General features: G+C 40.4%; 4 protein-coding genes and 1 pseudogene across 4 annotated transcripts; 2 read left to right on the top strand and 3 right to left on the bottom strand.

The window, feature by feature from the left end:
* Positions 1 to 84: 84 nt before the first annotated feature.
* Positions 85 to 905, bottom strand: LOC6729629. The gene is made up of 2 exons (XM_002104901.4): positions 778 to 905; positions 85 to 719 (listed from the first exon to the last, which is right to left on the bottom strand). The coding sequence occupies exons 1-2, from the start codon at positions 838 to 840 to the stop codon at positions 144 to 146; spliced, it is 639 nt and encodes a 212-aa protein (XP_002104937.1). The 5' UTR covers positions 841 to 905; the 3' UTR covers positions 85 to 143.
* An 84-nt stretch (positions 906 to 989) lies between these two features.
* Positions 990 to 3,225, bottom strand: LOC27209311 (annotated as a pseudogene).
* LOC27207539 lies at positions 3,224 to 4,664 on the top strand. The gene is made up of 3 exons (XM_044923259.1): positions 3,224 to 3,455; positions 3,525 to 3,599; positions 3,653 to 4,664. Exons 1-3 carry the CDS (start codon positions 3,411 to 3,413, stop codon positions 3,950 to 3,952), a joined length of 420 nt encoding a protein of 139 aa, XP_044779194.1. The 5' UTR covers positions 3,224 to 3,410; the 3' UTR covers positions 3,953 to 4,664.
* Positions 4,665 to 11,368: 6,704 nt separating this feature from the next.
* On the top strand, positions 11,369 to 13,264 carry LOC6729628. The gene is made up of 3 exons (XM_016174710.3): positions 11,369 to 11,473; positions 11,873 to 12,099; positions 12,266 to 13,264. Exons 2-3 carry the CDS (start codon positions 11,888 to 11,890, stop codon positions 12,351 to 12,353), a joined length of 300 nt encoding a protein of 99 aa, XP_016036261.1. The 5' UTR covers positions 11,369 to 11,473; positions 11,873 to 11,887; the 3' UTR covers positions 12,354 to 13,264.
* Positions 13,265 to 13,463: 199 nt separating this feature from the next.
* Positions 13,464 to 15,287, bottom strand: LOC6729626 (fatty-acid amide hydrolase 2). Its single transcript, XM_002104898.4, has one exon. The coding sequence runs from the start codon at positions 15,148 to 15,150 to the stop codon at positions 13,579 to 13,581; it is 1,572 nt and encodes a 523-aa protein (XP_002104934.1). The 5' UTR covers positions 15,151 to 15,287; the 3' UTR covers positions 13,464 to 13,578.
* Positions 15,288 to 16,835: the final 1,548 nt, after the last annotated feature.

Here is a 16,835-nt window from a genome sequence, read left to right as displayed (position 1 = left end):
TTGAAGTAATCTTATCTTAATGGAACGAAATCAAAATAATCAAAACACTATATTATTGTTCATAAGTGGTTTGGGAACAAACGCTCAGGAATTCAAATCTAATCTGCTGTAAGCTTAAGAGTTTTTATTTTTTTATAATATATTTACATAGACTCGATGCAGACATCAATGTTGGGCAGAAAAGAGTTGAAGGACGCCGTGACCTTATTGGTGGCATTTACGAAGCAGGAACTGGTATCAGCTGGCAATTTGGCAATCAGTTTTAAGGTCTTATTGATCTTTCGGGTCAGCTTCATGGATGCCTTGAACAATTTCCAGAAACATTTGGACGAGTTTTTGATGGTCGAACCCACGGATTTATCCGATTTACAAAGTTTCGAATGCAGATGTAGAATATCGTCGCAGATTTTGATAATCTGCTTAACGGAGTCCACAATCTTGGCCACATCCTTGGGAATGGCAGTGCCACAGGCATCAATAGCATCCACGTAGCTGGTGCAGGAGCTGAGGATGTTTGTCACTTCCTTGATAATACAGTTGGTGCCTCGAACCGTTTTCAAAGCCTTGCGAAGGATTTTGCGGCAGGTTCTAATAAAGCCCTGTGCCTCCACATCCATGTAGTCAGTGTCATTGTCCAGTTCATCCAGCAACTGCTCCAGTTCCGATTCAAAGTCAAAATCATAGTCCAAGCTCTCGTCCAGCAGTTCTATGGAATTGGCCTGAAACAAAGAAATATTTAATATATATAAGTTAATTTTTTTAATTGGCAAATCTTACCCGAGTGGTCAGCAGACAGCTGGCCGAAACCAGAACCAGAAGGCAAACGGTGATGGCTTTCATTTTACTGTCCAATTAACAATATTTTCTCTGCCACTAGTGAAGATCAGCTTATATACCCACGGAAAACTACGTCTTATCAGAATTAATCGAATTGCCCACTCCAACTATCTAATACTTTTTTTATACGCTCAATCAAACTACCTACCTCAAAAGTACTTATATCTATCTATCAATAAGTATCAAGCCACTTAAGATACTTAATTTTCGATTTTCGATCGGTTAATTTTGATATTGCTCAACTGAAGTGTTTTAAATGAATACAAATCTGGAATGATTAATTAATTTTCCCATTTAAATGCAAACGAAATGTACGCTCGGAAAATGTCGAATATTTTTCCTGGCAATTATCACACAATATCCGTTGATGTCAGTGCGAAATCCACTTGGGCACCCTTAAGAATCGAGGCTCAGAACGAATTAAAAGCCATAAACCGCAGACAAAGAGGAAAAGAACCACAATTGAATGGTGGCTGCCACCAGATTCCGGGCACAATAGACGGCAAAAAGGAAAAAATTTGTTGCCATTGTCAGCTTAACGCGCTCGGTTCACTTTGTCCGGGTTATAAATGGTAACGTGTGGTTAAGGGTTAATAACTCCCACTAGGGGTGTGTGGAAAATAAGACACTGCCACCAGGTCCAAGACATTTCCCAGATACAAAAGAAAGTTTCCGGCTACCCGCGACAACAACAAGTGCGGCTGCTAATGAAAAGTGTCGTAAAAGTCTGTAGTAATATCGTTTGTAAGGGTGTTCGCGTGGTCTGTCATTAGGTTAGCTGGGGTCTTTCCAATTTTCCCGGGATGGGGTGGCAATATCTCTCCGGGTGATAAAGTAGCTGACTGAGTTCTTTAGGGGTTTCATTTCGTGTCGATTGCGCATCCTTAATTTGTTTTTCCGGCGTGGCTTATTTGCTCGGAAAATGCGTTTCTTTAAGGAAGCATCCTTAATCCGCAGATGATTCATGTGAAAAATGGTAGCTGATTCAATAAGTATAGTAAATAAAAAGGTAAGCGCGATAGTAGAAGAAAACCTTAACTAGTTAGTCGTAATTTATTATTCTCAGAACCTCAGCCTTGCTCTTATAGAATTAGAACCGCCCGCCAGGAACTTCACATCCTTCCTTTCCGGTTTCCTGTTCGTGGCCGTCGTCTCCATCGCATCTGCACTTGGCATAAGTTAAATGTCGAGTAAATGTGGCTGACAACCGTGATGATGCATCGTAGCCTGCATGCGGCACTTTTTAAGATCCTTGTCTTGTCCTTTTTGTGTCCTGCGTCCTGAGTCCTGCGTCCTGGGCATGCAGCGTGTATGAAATCAATGACATGTTGTCGGCAAACTTTTCTCGGCACTAAGTGAGTTTTATCCCCCCCTCGGGGCATTAGACTAATATGAACTGATTTACCACCCCCGGCCAAGTTCCGACCAAAAAGTTGACAAGTGACAAGTCACATTGTTGTACATTAAATTAATGAAATCATTCCGCAAGTTTTACAGGTCATGGCCGTGCTCATTGCTCTTCTTCTTCGATTACGGGAAACTTGAAGTGTCTGTGCGGATCTGCGGCTCATAAATATTGAGCACATTATGTCAGGAGCAGGAGCAGGCAAAAAAAAAAACAAAAAAAAACAAAAGCAACCGGGGGGCGGAAGGATGCGAGCCTGCAGTCAATTGTTGGTCATCAATCTTTTAAACAAATGCGGTTCAATGGCAGTGACAGCAGCCAAGAGGGTTGAAATGTAATGAAGAAAAGGGGCGAAACACCGGTGCTGAAAAGCTGACAAAAGGCCAGCAGCCAGATAAAGATGAGTGGTAAAAATCGAGTGGAGCTCGACTGAAACATACACAATTTGTAAAAAAATAAATATAAAAATGTTTTAAAGCGTTAAATAAAATTCTCCATGGTTCAGCTGGCGGATTACTGAATGTGGTCTTTAGAATTAAGGAAAATGTAATCTTTATCAAAATTTGGTTATAAATTTTAAAAGTTTTGAAATGATATTTCTGAAGTGGCAATTTACTATTGCTTTAATATTTCTACTTTGGTTGACACTCGACTTGGGAAATGCCGAGCATGTTGCAATTATTGGACATTTAAGGAAATCGGATATTCTGCTGCTCAATAAAAACATATTCGTTCCAGGCAGAAGAAGAGCCAAAGTCTCGCACAAGTTTCGTTATACACAAGAGGTTACCATAAGTAAATTGGAAATTTAACTTTTAATTAGCATGTTATTTTTTAGAGTGATCCGAGAGTTATTAGTGCCATTGTACTAACAAACTATGATAAATCCACGTTTGGAGCCGAGGGAAGTCTGCTCGAAGGTGGCCCAAATAATGTCTACTGCTCCATTCGATTGTCGGCAAGAAATAACCATAACATAAACTTTAATCTCAAAATTTATAGCAATAACAATATTTTAGAGTAAACACAAAAGTATCTTTCAACACTACTGAACAAAAAGTGTTGTTAATTTTAAAAGCATGCGCAAAAGTGTTGCTAACTTGATTATTGTTTGTAAGTAAGCGTTACTTTAGACTTTACCCATTTTTCGATCGGTTTCAGAATAACCATGTTGCACATCATTATTATTGTGGCACTTGCAGTTGTGGTAGTGGTAAGTGTGTTGTTTGCTGGCCACAATGGCAGTTCAACCTTTGGGTTATTAAAAACAGGTGCCATATAGATCCACAAGGAGCAAATTGTAGGGCCAAAAAAGTTTTTGCGCATCGTCACAAGAAAAGTGAACTTTAAGCCTCAGGTAACATTATGCAATAACTATTTAAATAACAACTTTAATAGTTTTTTAAGCAGGACCAAATATTAAGCGCAATTGTGATCACCGATAATAGTCTATCGAAGGGCGGAACAGCTTTTCTACTCAAAGGAGGACCACCTGCCAGATTTGCGATGATTGCTTTCCGATCCGATCGAAATCACGGTCTGAATTGGAGATATATGCCTCTGATTTATGCGTTGCATGTACAAATACAGGTTAATTTCCTTAAAAATGTATCAATAATTAGATTAAATATTTCTTACTGTGTACTCATTCCAAGCGAATTCCTGCAGCAGGACGAGTTCAGTGGAGGACAAACCCTCGTCTGGATTTGATGGCCATGGCGGCGACATATTACTTCCTTATTTGTGGGCCGTGCCGCCCGGCGAACTTTCACCTTTCTCCGTCACGCTCCAAAAAGTGAAACATTAGGAGCAGAAATCGCATTGTGTGTGTGTGTGTGTGCGGCATAAGTGTGTGTGCGTGTGTTTCGCATTAAAACAATGACGAGGCGCAAACATTTTTAGCGCTGACAGCGAGCCAAACATCCGCCAGATAAAAATGCCCGCGAACAAGCACACAAATTTGATTGAATCAACGGCGGCGCATCGTCCTGTCCTGTGCCGTCTATATCCCTCGTCCTGGCCATTGTTTCCCCCCGAACCGATGGTGTCCTGCCCTCTTGCTAGTCGTTCTGGGATGATAATGATAAGCGCATAAAACCATTAAGTGATTCCACTCAAATGAGCACGTTAGGAGGACTGCGTTGCTTGTTTGGACCGAATTATTCGCTTACTGGCTGATCTACCATAGCGTACACTTAGCAAAAATTATTTTAGAATATTCTAATTAATATTTTGAGTGTATTATATAAAAACGCACAATAGTACTAAGCTTGTAGTTAAGGAATATTTTATTTAGATTACCTAAAAAGTCTATGCATACCAATGCTAAATTAAATGTATTCACCTTATTACATATGATAGATTTGGATTCACTGTAGTCGCATCCACTAATTGAATAGCTCACAAAGGCAAAACCCTCGCTTTGAATCCATGGAAAGTGAATCTATCGAAAAAAAACAGGATAATCGGGGTTTTTTCTTCTTCCTGGGCGAACAACACGACATGGGAGGTCGGAAAAATGGTGGGAGTGGTGGTCGTAACAGTAACGATGACAGCGATGTCCTTAAACCGCCGGTAAAGCGGAATACGGCTGGCAGAGGGTGGCCCAGGTGGGTGGACACAGGAGCACGATAGCCAGGACTCGGAATTGGAAAGCACAGGACGCCCCGTTCATGTTAAATGGCCAACAAGGTGACAATGCAGATATAATGCTCATAAGCAGCAGGCATAAAGCGACAAACGTGATGCCCACCAACGACCATTATGCCGATGATTTCGCAGGACATTTCGCGATTGATAATGCTCACTTACTGGTGAAAAAAAATACTTCGCTTATCGGTTGACTTTACGCACAATATAACAGACAGATGTCAGTGGATGTGCTGAATAATGTCGCGTAATGCGATTAAATGACAAATGAAGGACTTCGATGAAGTGCGACTATATTACCGAATAATAGTGAGTATAAGTTAATTAAAAATGGGCATTTGGTTCACTATGCTGCATTAAAAATTGTAACACAAATTGTGTGATACATTTTATAAGTTAAGAACTTCAAAATCAATAATATTTTTTATTTTATGCTATTTTTTTGTAATTTCCTAATGAAGTAACATAGAGTCATAAGTCCAAAGGCCACCCACATCTACAAACGAAACTTTGTGCGGCTGACATTAGTTAATTGTCAGCCGCTTCAGTTTGCAAACATGCATTTGGCCAAAAGCCAACAGGGCCAACAAAAAAAGGAGCACGCCGACAGTGTGAAAGCGATAGTCGACTATCAGATACTCGTTACTCATCATCACAGGCAGATAAAGACATTTTTCTTACCTAGTGAAACAAATATATATGTAGTAAATAGGATCCGAAACACATCCTTCCAACTACAGGATACTTACTTTTAAACGAATCGAGTATACCCTTTTAATCAGCGAGTAGGGTGTGTAAAAATAGGCAAATGGTTACAATTTAATTAAGTTCTTGGAAGGCAATTTGCGCCAACACTTAAAGTTGTTCCCTCGACTTGTTTTCATGGAGCTGCGTTGACTTTTTATGGGTCTATATGCTGTTGCACCTTCGGGTTGCAAGCAACTAACCAGCCAGCGGGAAAGTCGGCTGCTAATTACGCAAATGTTTCAACTTTAAAACGGCGATGCCATTTCACGCGCCCTGCGTGTGAAATTTATAAATGTCAACTGCAGGAGCCACCCGCCATCACTTTGCACTTGGTTTTGTCTGTTTAACTTTTGTTCATAGCTGGCTGACTTTTGCTGATTGTGCAGAGGTTGCAAACTGGTGGTAAAATCCACTCGAACCAACATCTCTGTCCATTTTTTTTACTTTTTCCTCCGCACTTGCAATTTGTTATATTTGCTAGTTTTAGAAATTAAAAAGGAAAAAAATCTTCTTATCCGGAAAAAAGCAAGTGAGTAGAGGGACTGAAGACATTATGCTGCATGCAAGTGCAACAGTGCGTATGCGTGATGCAAGGAAAGTACATTTATATGCATGAAATTTAAATTGCTGGACTGCAGACATTTACCTTTAAATCATTATATACCATTTGCTAGCAATGTAGTTTTTTCATCTAACCAACATTTTTCTATAATTTTATTATTAAATGGAATACAATTGCATTAAAGAGGTAAAAAAAAATTAAAGTCGACTTAAGATCTTGCCAAAGTTTCCCAATTCAATTTGAAACGTCGGACATGTCAACAGACGGCTTTTCCAACCAGTTATTTCCAAAGGAAAAACACAACAGACTTAGATTTGCAAAAGAGCAAAGCCCACACACACACACACACACACACTAGCCAATATATAATACACGAGCACACATAAAATTGCATTACAAACACAAATACGGGTAGTACGCGTATAAAGCTCCGGAACACATTTGGCAGTTACTGTCAGTCAATCTCCATTAAGTCCATCCCCAACACCTTATTGAATTTTATTGTAAATTGGAAAGAAAAAAATTGCAGCGACTGCAAAAGGCCAAATGGGAGCTGGGAAAAGCGGAAGAAACGTAGAGCAAAGATTTGAGAAAAAAAAGAAAAATGAAAATTGAAAAGAAAAATAAAAATTGAAAAGAAAAATCAAATGACAGGAGTTCGAGAGCGTTTGCAGTGGGTAAGAAGTTTTCAATTAATTTGCATAAACGGCCAAACGATTATGTAATTTGTATTCGCCACATAAATTATCACGCAATGCAAATAGTTCGCAAATATGCAACCCCCCTGCACACAGAAAGGACTCAAATGTGTGGAGGTCCTGCGAGAAGGGTTCGGCTTATTAGAAGCGAATGAAACGGCCAACTATCAATAAATTACCAACTGGGGCGTGGTAACTCCAGTGTCGCAAAGCCACAAAAGGCGCTCGCACCAGAGTTGCAACTCAAATGAACTAGAGAAATAATAAAACCTGGCAATATTACTAATTTTACTTAACACTTACTTTAACGTTAACGTTAAAATGGCACGCTCTTTATGCTTCATTAAAAATGATACACTGGCTATGTTTGTTATTTTAGCTTATAGAATTGGATTACTAATAAAAATATTTAGATATTTATATTTTTTAAATAAAAATTTAATTTAATTTTTTCATTTCAGACACATTCAAGTCGTTGCAAGCCAGATCTCGAGTATACATCCAACTAGCCATTAAAAGCTTCAAGAAATGAGTAATCCCGATTAGTTTATCAACCACGAACCGAACTAGCTCCTTTGGTGGCCTCAGCTCCATTCGTGATGCCCTTTGACAAATTTTTGGGGGCTCTGGCATTTCGGTTGGGTAGGTGCTTTGCCAGGACCGCAAATTTTATGCACGTTATAAATCACGGCCAAACAACGACGACGACTGCAAAACTGTTCACATTAATTGTTGCAACGTCATTTTCGGGCCTATTGTGTTTGGGCCAGCACCACGCCCATCGCCGCCACCCAAGCCCAAACCCATCGCAGCCAAATCCCCAGCTCCAGCTCACATTCGGTGGAGCAGGCCAATAAAAGGCGCATTCTCTATGTGCTCCAGACGCCTTTGTGTCACGTGGCAATTTTCGCAAAAGGAATTCCAACAATGCAGACGTTTTCCCTACAGCAAATAATCATGGCGAAAAAAGTAGAAAGTCCAACTACTTTATACTTTTTTTTTTTGTTATTGTGTTCGGCATAGGCAAATGTTACTTGCTGGGGTCCATAAAAAACTGCTGTTTAGTAGCTGGATTTGTGGATTTGTCAAAGGATCGGCGACGAAGCGCGGATACTGAAAATCTGCCACGTTTTTTCCTGCCCATATTCGTAATTTCACGTTTGCGGCACAAAAGGCCAACGGATATAACTACCAGTTTTTGTCGACGGCAAAGGAATGTCCGGATTTTTCTTCTGTCAATATAATATAAAAAAACACATAATATTTAATACGTAAATATAAAGTGATGTACATAGATTTAAACAGCTAAGACGACCTTAGATACTTCTATAAGCTAAACATTTATTTTTTACATAATTATTGCTAGGGGATAAAAGTATTAGCAGCTTTGCCCATCCACCCTCTATTTTGCATGCCAATCTGCACGCACAAGTGCATATTTACATACCAACGTATCGTATCTTACGGATGCGTATCCATTGTTGAAAGATAATCCCGGCAAATACATAAAATGCAGGCACAAACACTTGAAAGCAAAGTTATGAACTGAGGGGGGCCAGCAGGGCTCCAAAAAACAGCAAAAGGGCGTCGTTAATATTTCAAAAACAGAAACACAACCGAAACGAAATGAGAACAAAACAAACAAATAGCAGCAGGAATTGGGGGATATAGTCTCGGAATACTTGGACAATTGCACGATGAGCCCACACTTGAGTTTTGGGGGCCATTCGGAATATTAAGGCATATTTGCCGCTTGGTCAGCGATTCCGGACGGAATGGTAAATGGTTAAGTGAGACAAAGCCAACCAGACGAGACGTGGTAAAGGTCACCTTCGTGTGGCACTGAATTTATGGCCAGCAAGGACACCTTTGGATATTCCTTTCTGGCATACCCTCGAGAACTTTCAAGCTGCGGTCCAACCAGGTGTGCGGTTAGGTTTCGGTTAATCAAGGTTTTAGAATCATACTTTTATAAAGACTATCTTTGCTAAACACACGCTATTCCATAATCAGTTTACTTACGAATATATATTTTGGATTAAAAACAAAGGCTGAATCTATTAGATCACAGAACATTCGCTTATATCTAACAGTTCTGATCATAATGAAAATACCTTGTGGCAAGTAACACAGGAATGGGTGTTCAAGATTGGGGGCTGGATGCACATATTCCTCTCTTGCAACTCAGAGAAAATGATGCCCCAGTGTGAGTTGTGTGTGTGTGCGTGTGTGGGGACAAATTAATTGTTGACAGCGCGACATCTTCGAAGCCCCCAAGCCCCGAACTCCCTACAGGAAGTTTCGGGTTAAGTGTTTCCTGACACCGAATCCATTTATCACCGCCCGACGACAAGCAAAGTTCAAAGGTTCCACCAGAGCTACGAGGGTCTGACCATGAGGGTTCGAATTTGACAAGATTAAAGTTGCTTTTTTTATGCTCAAAAATCTATTTTTAGCTTGCATTCATAATAAAAAGACAGAGAATACGCTCATCGCAATTGAATTCCTCAATTGCTTCAAAACAATGAGTTGGGGAAGATGATTCAGGTTCAGATTCAGATGATTCTAATCTATTTTAAAACAGGAAACGCTCTTATCCGTTGAATATATTTATATTAAATTAATATATTTCACAAATCTGTTTGCCAGAGAATTCATTTTAGTCGATTAATTTTCTCTCATTGTCACAGATAAGCTGCAAAAATAAATTTCGCTCAGAATCATTTGGTTTTTCGCCCAGAATGCACGTATTGACTGCCGTTACAATCGGGATCATTATCCTGCTGCTCCTTGGACATATTTCGGAACAAGTTACCGTACCCCCATGGCAATTCAACCCTCAAACAGTAAACATTATTAAAGAAAATGGCACCCCTCATTTTGGTTTATACTTCAATCCATATGAACATAATAAAGGTTAAAGGAAATAGAGGTAAAGTATCTGTGATGTTTATAGTGTGTAAGATAACCGATTGAAGTTATTGAAATCAAAATCTTTACATAATTCGGATTTGTCTTTCTTTTATGTTCAAAACTCTATTTTTCAAGTTTGCGTTCATAATAAAAAGACAGATAATACGTTCATCGCAATTGAATTTCGCAATTGCTTCAAGAATATGAGTTGGGGAATATGATTCAGGGATCTAATCCATTTTAAAACAGGAAACGCTCATATCCGTTGCATATATTTATATAAAATTTATATATTTCACAAATCTGTTTGCCAGAGAATTCATTTTAGTCCATTAATTTTTTCTCATTGTCACAGATAAGCTGCAAAAATAAATTTCGCTCAGAATCATTTGGTTTTTCGCCCAGAATGCACGTATTGACTGCCGTTACAATCGGGATCATTATCCTGCTGCTCCTTGAACATATTTCGGAAAACTTCGACATTGGAAAACTGAACACCAATAAAGAAAAGGCCATCCCTAATTCTGGTTTAGGGGGGGGCAATCCATTTGAACATAATGAAGGTTGATGGAAATAGAGGTAAAGTATCTGTGATGTTTATAGTGTGTAAGATAACCGATTGAAGTTATTTAAATCAAAATCTTTACAAAATTCGGATTTGTCTTTCTTTTATGTTCAAAACACTATTTTTCAAGTTTTCAATCATAATAAAAAGACAGATAATACGCTCATCGCAATTGAATTTCGCAATTGCTTTAAGAATATGAGTAAACATTTTAAAACAGGAAACGCTCATATCCGTTGAATATATTTATATTAAATTTATATATTTCACAAATCTGTTTGCCAGAGAATTCATTTTAGTCGATTAATTTTCTCTCATTGTCACAGATAAGCTGCAAAAATAAATTTCGCTCAGAATCATTTGGTTTTTCGCCCAGAATGTACGTATTGACTGCCGTTACAATCGGGATCATTATCCTGTTGCTCCTTGGACATATTTCGGAACAAGTTACCGTACCCCCATGGCAATTCAACCCTCAAACAGTAAACATTATCAAAGAAAATGGCACTCCTTATTCTGGTTTAAACTTCAATCCATTTGAACATAATAAAGGTTAAAGGAAATAGAGGTAAAGTATCTGTGATGTGTACAGTACTCGAAGTTATTGAAATCAAAATCGTTAGCAGGTTCGAGTTAGTGGAAGACTATTGGCATTAAACAGGAAGATAACATCGAGCGCAATTATTAGAGTTAAGTAGACATCGTCAAGTGTTAATGTTATTAAACATCGTTTGTATTATGCTCAAAAAAATATTAAACATATATTATGTTACTTTTATCGTAAAATAAAATTAAATAAAATAAATATTGGTCCCAAAGTAGTGGAGCAAAATTATATAACTTTAACTTAAAACGCGATAAGGAATATGTTGAAAATACAAAAGTCACACTTATGCAAAGTTGTTTGTGTGCATGTAGAGAGATGAAATTAAGAGGATCGTGGAATGATAGAACGCGCTCTATTATTCTCTATTGTATTCTCTTCTCTGTCGTTGTTGGTCTCACATGCATGTTGTAGAGTAATATTTTTTTATTCGGTTGCTGACAACGAGAGAGTGCGGTTCTATCGGTTGCCTAAATAAAATAATTATTGAACAGTAAGAACAATAAAAGGGTTTCACTATTTGCTTGATATGGCTTATAATATAATACCAAGTGGTGAAATAATTGAATTATACAAATAAGAATAATTAAAAAATTAAAAGTGCATTTTTTTATTTTAATATATGTATTTATTGAAAACAAGTGTTGTGTAAGTTTTACGAAATACATATATATATGTATATGGCTCTCTTGAATTTTTGTTCAAGAGCAATAGAGCGGATGCTACGGCGACAATAAAAAATATCGGAGTGTTTTGTCACCCTGGTGTTTTTGGTACGAGCAAAAAATCACCCGGGTGCCTGCTGCGCAATAACCAACACTAGAATATTCTTGTGTTTTTGCTTTATAAAGGCGGATTCAGATTTCATAAACAATCCGATTCAATTTCACAGAATCACTCAGTCAGAATGCACGCGAATGTCATTTCGGTTTTCGGGATAGTTTATCTGCTGTTCCTGTTCCTGGGACATCTTTCGGCCCAAATTACCGTGGGCTTAAGCACGTTCAATCCTGGTATGATCGATATCAATCCGGAAGCCGGCACAGAACATTCTTGGCAAACTAATCTCAATTTTCGACGAGCCTGGAAAGAAAGACAGCAAAAAAACAACCAAACTAGGTAGGTAATCACTTAAAATGAATGAACATTTTTCCATTTGTCGCTATATGGAAAGATCTTGGGAGGAGATGCTTCGTCTTATCGGAGACCAACAATTTTTATTATTATTATTATTTGTAATTTGTTTTCATTAAAGCAATTCATTTTTGTTTTCATTTTTGTTCAGATCCGATAACAAACCCAGGCAATCCAACGATGGCCGCCCGCTGCACAATCGTCTCTTTGAGGAGGAACCAGTTCCAAAGTCCACTTAGTCTTCACTCTCGAAACGGAGTAAAAACGGAGAAGCTGTAAAAAACTGGGTTTAAAGTGCATTTACCAAGCCTTTGAGATTGCATTTAAATATATGAGAATGAACTTAACGAAATATGTATATGTGCAACAAGTTTGGGTTGTTAAAGCTACTCGATTCCAGTTTAAAATCAAGGTCAAAGCACAACATATATAAATTACATATTTATACATAATTTAACATTTTAAATGAAACAATAATATAAAATGTAAGATGCGTTTTTGCTTTGAGTGCATTGTGTATATGTAAGGCGCCTTTAAAGTCGCGAGCCAACTGTTTGTTTACTGAGTCAGTTTCTCGGAGTCGCCATGATCACACGCATCGCCTTTTATATTCTCCCTGTCTTGGTTCTTTGGAGCCTGGTAGAGATTGAGGGTCTGCCTAGCGCAGGAGACGTGGAGCATTCCCGGAAGAACCAACTCCTCCAGGACGAACTGTTCATCAACTGCTGTCGCAGCCTCAGGAGGAGTGATCCCAGCGACAATTGCCAGTCTTGTGAGGAGCAATTCAGACCCATGGAACCAGTCACCGAGGCGTCGGGCGATGTGCCCAAAACACCACTGGGAGTTCCGTGTTCTCTGACCCATAGAGGATGCTATGCGGAACCAAATGGCTCCGGTGGCGGTAAAAAATAATCTTAAATCTAATTTTCACCATAACATATTTCGCATTGCTTCTTAATAAATATTTACTTTAATTTATACAAGGTCCATAATAAACAAAAATGAAATAAAGCACAAAAAATGTAAATTAATTACACTTTAATTATATGTAATTCGAATTGTGTAGCGTAGATTTTTGGCGGCATAATTTGAATATATTTATGGATTGGCAGCACTGTTCATTTCCAAAGAGCTGCCACATCAACGCACAGCTGATTTTTGTTATTGCTTGAAATGTGGCGAATTTTAATCAATTTCTTTTTAAAATTTGTTTCTTAATTCCTAAAGCTAACTCATAAAAATTGAGAAAATATTCACGGTATCCGTAAAACATGAAACAACGAAAGTTCATAAGCAATTTGATGTTAAGCACCCAAAAGTAAGCAACCACAAATCATTAAACATTTATATAAGATAGCCAATTTATTTATTTCCTGTAATAAAGGCCACAAGCGACAGTCTTCAGCGTTACCCACACCCTAAGTTCTCTAACAATAAGTTGATCGATCATACATCATAAACCTTCTAGTTCTTCAGCGGAAATGGAGGCACCCAGCCGCCAAAGGTGCGCTCCAGTTCCTCGGCAACCGCCAGGCAAAGGCGATCGTTCTTCGGATTGGCCACCACTTGGATGCCCAGCGGCATGCCCTTGGAGTCCAGACCCATGGGCACCTGGGTGGCCGGCAGGTGGAGCACATTGAAGAGGCTAAAGTACGCAAAGTCATTGAACTTGACCAGAGGATAGTAGTGGAATGGTGCTGTCCTGGGCGAACTGTGGTAGAACAGCACTCCATCGTCGCCGAGCAAGTCCTGGACGGACTTCCTGCACTTGGCCGTTGCTTCCCTCATCAGCTTCTCCTTTTCCTTGGGCAGCACACTGTCGATCAAACTATAAATGGCCGCCATGCTGTAGTCACTTTGCCCCAGGATCTTCTTGAAGAGCTCCACGAATGGATTGAGCTCGGCGCCATTGCCCAGCAGCAGATTGAAGTTGGCCGGTTCCTGGGTCATCCAATAGCGCCACATCTTTCCGGTCAGCTTGGTATTGGGCAGGTCAGCGTGCCGCACGTCCTTTCCACTCACTCCCTCGAAATGTTTGCGAATCTTGTACATAACCCGTTCGGTTTCCCGGTTGATGGGATTGCACTGAGCCATGCCATTGGAGGACACATAGAAGTAGCGCAGCCGCTTTAGATCCACCTTCTGATCCAGTTTTAGCTTGGCCTTCAGCGAGGGCTCCACCAGAACCTGCATCATGGGCAGTAGATCCCGCGCGGAACGACTCATTGGACCGACACATACCATCGTATCCTTTTCCTTGCCCGTTCTGAACGTACATCCGGCCATATTGACCGCACCGGAAGTGGGTTTGTGCCCGAAGATGCCGCAATTGAAGGCCGGTATGCGTATGGAACCACCAATGTCTGTTCCCAAACCGAAACCAGTGCAGCAGGCGGCGATCAGAGCGGCTTCACCGCCCGAAGAACCGCCCACGGAACGCCGCAGATCGTAGGGATTGTTGGTGCAACCGATTAGCATGTTCCTGGACTCTATCCACTTGTTGACCTCCGGCACATTGCTGGTGGCGATGATAATGGCGCCACTTTCCTTCATCAGGCGCACGCATTCCGCATCCGTGGTAGAACGTTCCGATTTCCTTGCCAGCAGGCCCAGTGTGTGTAGCTTCCCAGCCACAGCGGTGCTATCCTTGGTGGAGAAGGGTACGCCCAGGAAGGGCAGGCGACGCAGATCCTCATCGCTGTACTCCTTCTCGTCCAGCTTGCGATCGATTTCGCGTGCCTGGTCCAAGGCCTCCGGAAACGGGCCATCGACCACCGCATTGAGATCCCGATTAACGCTCTCGATCCGCTCACAGTAGGTCTTGACTATGTCGTAACTTCGCTGCCTGCGTTCCCGTATCTGTTGCGCCAACTCCACGGCGCTCTTCGTAATCGTCGTCTGCTGTTCCACGCTCGGTGGACCCGGTACCCGCTTGTGCTCGCCCAGATACCAGCCCAGCACGAACTCCAGCAGGCGATCGCTCAGGATGTGGACCAGTGCCAGCAGGGCATCCAGTACGTGGCTCCAAAATGACATGATGACGCCGCTTGCAATTTCTGATGAGATTCGCACTTTGCGCAATGCATATGCAAACTGAAAGCGAGCCAAAGACCACTGAGGTTGCGATAAACCCAAGACGTTGCCACCCGATATGGAAGAAACTGGCGCGGAGAGCTTTGCCTCAAACCAGTTTCAGTGGCCGGTACAGTGGGCAACGGGTAAGATGGATTTTTTATCTAGTTTACGAAACAGGGGTGTGGAATGAATCTGAAATATGAGATTTCTTCAGCTTGTTTATATTGAAAATAAATAAACGGCACATTATCTTTATCTTTATAAAATATTTAATATTATATTTTAAGCTATAAATATTACGAGCTTTAAGCCTTTTATACTAGATCACAGAGCAGTTAATTTGCTTTAGATTTCAATCGTATGTAAGTTTGCTTTATAATTATTATAGATAAATTTCATTAAATATATATTTATATTTCTTACTTTTTCATCCTACCAATATCTAGTTTTTATAAAAAAAATTGTATTTTCTATTTCTGATCAAAAAACACAAACCGATAACAGTTTAATAGCGCCGAGTGTATTTGCTGGAGTACCCCGCACATCAGCCGAACAAGCGCGCATGAACAGCTGTGCGCGGAGGCCCCCTAACGCGGCGGTCGCACCGTGCAGAGGTCGCCGCGCCTTCACCCAGCCGTCAAATCGCCGAATATCGATTCGCAGCTGCTGCAGATGTTTTTTGGTCAACAAAACAAAACAGCCGCCGCTGCGCCGCCGAGCAAGCAAATATACAAAAATACAAAAGTACGAAAATACCAAAATACGAGAAAGTCGGTCAGGGAGAACCGAAATAAGTCGCGAATCGTGAATTAAATGCGCTAAAATTGCGGCGGCCCAGTGCAGTGCGGAAAAAGAGGCATTCAACTTGCAGCAAAAAACAGCTCATATTGGAAATATATATTGTTTTTTTTGGAGACCAGTGTACGTAGACCGGCTACACGAATAGCGTATACCCTGCATAAGATCTCCGCGATAGGAAAAGCCGCCGTGGCTAATCAAAAGATTCGCTGTTATCTGCACAGTGAATCATTTTTTAATTGGCATTGCTCATAGCGAACGACGGGCCTAGCTTGATAATTCGATAGTGTGTCACATACGTAACCGATTAGTCAGCATGCCCATGCTACCCCGCTGGCGTGTAAATAGAAAGTTAAGCGAATTTAAAAGTGCATTTGCCCAGTTATTTGCCATTTTTGCAGCACTTGCAGTCGCTTACTTACAGTGAAAACCAAACAAAAAGCCCATTTACAAGCCGTGTAAAATTGCAATTACCGGTTAAAAGGCAAAACCAAGTGTTAAATGCTACCTGCAAAATTGGCGTAGTGTGCGTGTTTGTTTGTTTGTTTGGCTGGGAAACGGCACAACTGCTCATTTTCCAACGCATTTCTTATTAATTCAAAGGCACAGTTGCTAAGCACACATATTTCTAGGTTTTGGCCGATTATTTCTCCTTGGCATTATCTTTGCCACTCGAATTTAGAGGGTGTGTGGTTTTATGGCTTAGCCAGTGCTTTCTCATACATTTTTATTATGCCCGGCCAGGTGTTTTTTTCGGCTCACCTGATGAGTGACGTTATCAGCAGCACTGCGATCGTGTCGTGACACGCGTGTGCGTGTCTTTATTCGCGCAGTGTATCTTTGAGATA

This window comes from Drosophila simulans, chromosome 3R, assembly GCF_016746395.2.
Source record: "Drosophila simulans strain w501 chromosome 3R, Prin_Dsim_3.1, whole genome shotgun sequence".
Lineage (NCBI taxonomy): Eukaryota > Metazoa > Arthropoda > Insecta > Diptera > Drosophilidae > Drosophila > Drosophila simulans.
This window is presented reverse-complemented; position numbering and strand designations above follow the sequence as displayed.